The sequence below is a fragment of the Vidua macroura genome, chromosome 8, assembly GCF_024509145.1.
Source record: "Vidua macroura isolate BioBank_ID:100142 chromosome 8, ASM2450914v1, whole genome shotgun sequence".
In the NCBI taxonomy this organism is placed as follows: domain Eukaryota; kingdom Metazoa; phylum Chordata; class Aves; order Passeriformes; family Viduidae; genus Vidua; species Vidua macroura.
In genome coordinates, this window is record NC_071578.1 from 34,812,955 (window position 1) to 34,819,356 (window position 6,402).

Sequence of the window (6,402 nt, forward strand, 5' to 3'; positions counted from 1 at the left end):
CATGGCAAGAGAAGCACTGTGTGTGGGTAGAAGCAATCACAGCAAAGTTAAAGAGAGCAGAGAACTGGATGAGCTGGGAGAGTAAAAGCACTTCTACTGGCCCAGTAAATTGTCACAGGTAACTGCAAAGGTTGCAAAAGAATAATGTCCAAGTTGGCAGGATGCTGCCAAGCAAGGCCTGACTGCTGCCTGAGATTTTCCTATGGCAGAATCCAGAAGAGACAAGTGATGCTCTAAGGTACCTGGTAGTCATCATGCTAAGATATTCCCAAAAAGTTATGGGCAGCATTTTTCACTGCAGGAGATGCCTGTAGAAATACTCTAAAATATTTGGGGCATACTTGTGGTCCACCGCCATTCTTTCTGGTTTTGTTCTGAGGGTTTTTTTTGGGGGGACACAGAGGACAGAATTCATGTGAGTCCCTGCAGAAATCCTGTATTTATCATTCTTTTTTGACTACACAAATATATACACGGCACAAAGACTGGGAAAATCTGTTATTAAGTAACTGAAACCAAACATTGCCCCATGACCAAATACAAAGAAGCACTGCCCTAAAATACATACACACACTTCAATGTAGCCTTTTAATTGCACAGGAACTCTGATATTTTAGTAGCAGCAAACAAATTGCATTTAAAAGCCGTTCCATTAAAAAAAAAAAAAAAAAAAAAAAAAAAAAAAAAAAAAACAGAAAGTGAGTAAATCCTTTAAGAAAAAGCAAAGTCTACTTTTATGTGGTAGAGTTCTAAGGCATTGCCCCAACCTGCTTTGAAGAATCAGATCTACACGAGATACTGAAACAAAAACCCATAGCAGGCAGCAGTAACCGGCCCTGCTTCCCCCACAGATACAAAACCAAGATGTCCCTGCATTTTATACCAGAAAAGCCTTCCCTGAAATAGCACAGTCCAGCCTCCCGGGGAGCCTCAGCTGACACATCCAGTTTTGCTGACAAGCTCCCCCTCTCTCGCTCCACCCTCCACATCACCTCGGTGTGCCGGAGCAGCTCCTTTGCGGTGCACGAACAGCGCAGACCGGGGGTGCAGAAAGGCTGCCCGGGGCTAGGGCAGCTCTGCCGGGCGTGACCGTGCCGGGCAGAAGGGCTGGCTCAGCTCCTCCAGACACAACCAACAGCAACCCTTTCTATTTATACCTGCCCGGCAAACAAGGAGGGGATTGTGCAAGGGCAGGTTTACACAGGGCACATGACTGCTGTGCTATCAAAGCACCGGCTTCGCTATGTGACAGCCTGACGGCGCCTCACAGCCAGTCCAAGAAAACACAGATTTTACTGCTATATCATCACAGCACTCTTTAGGTCAGAAAAGACCTCCGACATCATCGAGTCCGACCTGTGACCAGCCACCACCTCGTCATCCAGACCAGAGCACTGAGTGCCAGGTCTGACATTTCCTGAACACCTCCAGGGTTGGTGACTCCACCGCCTCCCTGGGCAGCTCATTCCAGCACCTGACAACCCTTCCCGAGAAGGAATTCCTCCTGATTTCCACCCTGGACTTACCCTCCAGACCCTTCCCCAGCTCCGTTCCCTTCTCTGGACACGCTCCAGCACCTCGGTGTCCTTCCTGTAGTGAAGGCCCAGAACTGGACACAAGATTCGAGGTGTGGCCTCAGCAGTGCCCAGCACAGGGGGACAGTCACTGCCCTGGTCACACTGGTCACACCACTGCTGGTACACGACACCTCCCACTCTTCTCCTAATTTAATCTGCAGCAGTGGCCTGCACCAGCCCGGCTTGCTCTTTGTTAGAAACCACATTCATAGCAGAACAAGTCTGCAAACTACAGAACAGTCCAGTTATCTGTTTTATCCATATCCTCAAGAAAATTCAAGCCCAGCTAACTCTGCCTACAAATTTCCTGTCCCCACATGTTCTGGCCAGTGTTTGCTAGAGGAATTACACATTAACTAATCTGCCTTCCTTACAAGGTTTTAAGTCTACTATTTTAGGTGAGGGGGGATGTGAAAAAATCATATCCTCCAAGTTTTCACTTCCCACTCCCAGTTTAATTTCTAATTCAGCAAAAGGGGGGGAAATACTCAGTTAAAGAGAAACCGAGTCTTGCTTTAAGAGCACACCCAGCCTTTCCCCTCCCTGCCTGGCCTCAAAGACAAGGAATAATCAGAGTGCACATAAGTAGTCCGGAGATGCCAGGACCTGTACACCCTGCCTTAATTCCTCCGTGTCTCCCTTAAAGGAAGATGTACAGAAGCTCTGTAAGTAGGTCAACCAAAAACCCTCACGGGCTGTAAGGCAGCCAAGTGACTCCATTAGGATCAGACAAGGCCGGCTGAATTTTTACACAGCTAATTAGTGAGCTCGACAGACAAAAACGGTGTTTTGGGCTGTCACAGCGAAATCTTCAGGAAAATCTGCACGGTAGGTGAGGCAATGAGCACTCGTAACAGAGCCCCGGTGAAAAAAGACAGCTGTTTATTTGTATTAAAAGACTGATTTCCTAAGGAAAAACAGGCCTGACTAGTCTCCCTGTGCCCTCAGCTGCATGCCATGCCTTTAACAGGTAGGCCAAGCAAACTCTCATTGCTGAACTGGTTTCTCATTACAATTTCCCTAACCACACTAATGGGAAAGCTGGTGGATACTTCAAGGTGAAGCCTTTTCACTTTCAAAGCACAAGAAACTGCAATGATTTCAGCGATTTGGAAGCAGTCCCAGAAGGAGTGGCAACTGATGGCAGCTAATTCAGTGCAGAGCAGACTCAAAGGACACTATAAAAGCACATAAACATGCAAAGTGAAAGCTGATATTTGCCTTCTTGCTTCATGCCTGAAAAGTCTGAGATAACCCATTAAACTGTCCACATATCAGCATACCAAATATTATTAGTAAATCTAGGGGAAAGTGTCCCTGTCCTAGGCAGAGGGTTGGAAATAGATGACCTTTAAGGTCCCTTCCAACCCAGGCCATTCTATTATTTTATGACATTAATACTACAATAAAGTACAAGACTCACACACAGTCATGAAAAATTTCACAGGATTATTTACTGTACTATGCCAGCTGGTTACTCCTATGGCCTTTAAACAGCCAGTTGGGCTTTTTTTTTTTCCCCCACTTAGTTTTGAAATGCCGCAGGTTAAACTTGTGAGCAAATAAGCTTTAAAACAGTCTTTCAGACTTTTAAACTGACTTTTTAAAACAGTCTAATTTAGAAGAAAATTCTCCAAGTAACTGCGTAAGTCCTTACATTTTGGGCTTTCTAGCTATTCCATCCCACAGCCTAAAGGTGTATTACCACTCGTCAGACTATGAATCATTTCGGTACGTCTGTCAAGCTTCTGTTACAAAACACAAGCATTGCATGTTCTAACCTCGAATCCTACAGCTAAAGGGAGACGATCACCCATTCCCCCCATCACTTTCACCTCAGCAACGACAGGTAATGAGACAGCGAGCAGCAAAACCAGTGGAATTTTCCACACGGAGCAGGAGCTCCTAATGCAAAACCACAACAGCAAAGGCAACCTGCCGCCATCTGCAAGAGGATTAGCAGCCGCCTGTCCCTGAAGTGGCGGAGATAAACAGCGCTGCTGGCAGGAAAAACAGTCCCTCCCAGTTGTCCCCAGCAGCCTGGGCTCTGAGCTGCCCGGCTGGTGTCGGACGCGGACGCACATCGAGCGCGGCTCCATCGGGAGTCACCTCCCAGCAGCCCCGGGAACGGCCGGACCCTCACGGGGACTCCCCGCTTCTCCCTGCCTTGCCCTGGCGCTATTTCTGGGCGACTCTCCCCCGCCCCCAAACACAGGCTTTCCATCATACCCACCCCGAGGGCGCCCTTGAAACCCGCACTGCCCCCACGCTCCCTCAGCCCGGGCTGCGGGAGCGCGTCCTGCTGCGGGAATACAAACAGCGTTAGGAGCGGCCGTCGCCCCCTCCGCGCTGCCCTCGTCCTGCGCACGCTGGGCGCTCAGAGAACCTTTCCCCGAGCCCGCCGGGGCTAAGCTGGATGGGGCAGGGGCTCGGAGGCGGAGGGCAGCGCTTACCGGCGGCCAGGAGCCCGAGGAGGCTGAGGAGCCCGAGGATCAGCGGCCGCGCCATCGCTGCCCCTCCGTGCCCGTCTGCAATGCGGCGCCGCCGGCACCGCCCGCGCCCGCCCTTATATAGGGGCGGGACGCGCACGCGCGCGCGCCGCCCCGCCCCCCGCGCACGCGCAATGGCGGGACCGGGGGGGGGCAGGGGGTGTGAGGGGCCGAGGCTGCTGAGGGGATGCAAAATGGCGGCCGCGAGTCCCCCTTTGGGAGCCGGAGCCGCGGCTCCCCAGGCCCCCTGCGGCCCCCGCCGCTGCAAACGGCGCTGTCTGGCCGGGAAGAAATAAAGCCTTCAAGGCGATTCTTGCCTCCACGGGCGCTGCGCCCTCAGGCAGTGGGAGTCTCAAAGGCAGGAGCGCCCCATACAGACCAGCTAGGCTGGCAGCATCTGATTGAGGCACACGCCAACATGGAGACATAGTGTTAAGGGGTTGGAACGAACCTTTTCCAATCCGCCACCTTGTGCTTCCCACTAGACCAGGTTGGTCAAGGCTGTTTCCCACCTGGCTTTGAACATTGTGCCAGTGCCTCAACCCCCTCACAGTAATAAATGTTTCCTCCTAATATCCAGCCTAAATTACCTCTCCTTCAAATTGTGCACCTGCTGGTGAAGAATCCCTCCCCAGCTTCCCTGTGGCCTCCTTCAGACAGTGGGATGTGCTGTGATGTCTCTGCAGAACCAAATCACGTTGGGCATGTGCCACCACGGTGCTTCCCATCTTGCCTGGGAGGCAATGGGAATGCTGCTTTTTCCTTGCCGTTGTCACAGGGCAGCCAGGTATCCCTGTGGTCCAAATGAACAGCAATTAAAAGTATCATTAAAACCAGCGGCCTGAATTCACTTGCTGTCTCCCAGCCTCTTACTCCTGCCTTGCCCCTTGCGCTGATGTAGCTAACTGGAAAAACAAACTAAACCAGAGGGAAAAAAAAAAAAAAAAAAAAGCAAGCAGTGTTTTCCTGACTGGATCAGCAAACAGAACCAGCTCGGCTGAGGGACAGAGCAGATCCCCCATGGACTCCCCAGGGCTGGGCAGAGCAGCCAGACCAGCTCCCCCTCTTCATCTAAACCCACACTCGAGGCCTGCTCTAGCTGCAAGAAGGGCCCTTGATAATGCTTCCCACAGCCTGGCGAGTTGGGCATCCCCTGTGGCCTCAGCGTAACACAAACTTACCCCATCTAAAGAGCTTGGCCTCTGCCCAGCTTACCCTTTCCTCTCTGGGGACCTTCCAGGTACTGCCCTTCATCTGAGGGCACACGTGTTTTTACCTTATTAGGTCCTTCACTGCATGTTCATTTTTCAAGGACCAGACTCGTTGATAGTATTTAAGGTTTACTTGCAGCATAAAGGTTAGGAGGAAGTGGATCTGTTCTGTTTCACTTAGCCAGCATAACACACCTTTCTCCTTTCCTTATAAGACCCTTTTAAAAGCCCAGCTAAGAAGCCCCAGTTCCCGTGATTCTCTTCACAAACCACAGCAGGAGAATTTGATGCTTACACAGGGCCTTTGCCCTTCCACAAGCGAGCACAGCTTCATTTGGAGCCTCCAGAGCCTCTGCTATCACCACATCTGGAGCCAAGTAATTCCCAACCTGGAGCCAGGTGCACCCAGACTGAATCAACGAGGCAGAAAGCCACCCCCAATTTTGGCCAGACTAAACAAGCAACCTTTACTCTGGCTCTAAAGCCACCTTGCCTAGGCAGGGCTCGCTGCGCTGCCCTTATCTCATAAGTGCACATAAAGTGTTGACGAGGCACCTCAACTTTCCAACCAGCAGCCAGCGACTAACCTGGGAAAACACACACCAAAAAAAAAAAGGAGCTTTGTGAAGAATATTTAAAAGGAGGTTAAGTAAGACTGTCTGGAGCAGGAGAGCTATTTCAGCAGGCAGGGTGTTTTTCTTCTGGGAGCTGAAGGACAAGGGGGGAGGAAGGAGTAGCTTGGAGCTAGCAGGTTCTACCCCCAGTCTGTTAGCATTTCAGGCTAGCCCAAGTTTTCCTGGAGCTTTGCCAATTCCCATTGATTTGGGACCTTTTTTCTCTCTCTCTCAAGCACACAGCATATAATATCTGCCATTAACAAATTGTCTCCATGCCTTAGCTTTCCGGGTCTTGCCATACTGCCTGCTAGTTTCCTCACTTAAAAATGGAATTGAACAAAATAAAGCGGCATCAAGAGTTCAAGCACCAGCTCTCTGCTGTGAATGTTTGGAAGAGTGGGAAACTCCAAAGGATATCTCAGCCTCTTGGGACCAGGTTCCGCTCACAGATGTGAACTGAGACCTAGCACTGAGGGCATGAGCTGCAGCCGCTGTCTGCCTACCACCT

The 6,402-nt window shown here is 50.8% G+C and overlaps 1 protein-coding gene across 2 annotated transcripts in view; it reads right to left on the bottom strand.

The window, feature by feature from the left end:
- Positions 1 to 4,119, bottom strand: part of LOC128810486 (prosaposin) — a 22,293-nt gene extending 18,174 nt beyond the window's left edge. For both annotated transcript variants that reach the window (XM_053983359.1, XM_053983358.1), the window contains exon 1: positions 4,031 to 4,119. In XM_053983359.1, coding sequence (XP_053839334.1) covers positions 4,031 to 4,085 — 55 coding nt within the window. In that variant the 5' untranslated portion in view covers positions 4,086 to 4,119. The remainder of the gene's footprint in view (positions 1 to 4,030) is intronic.
- Positions 4,120 to 6,402: the final 2,283 nt, after the last annotated feature.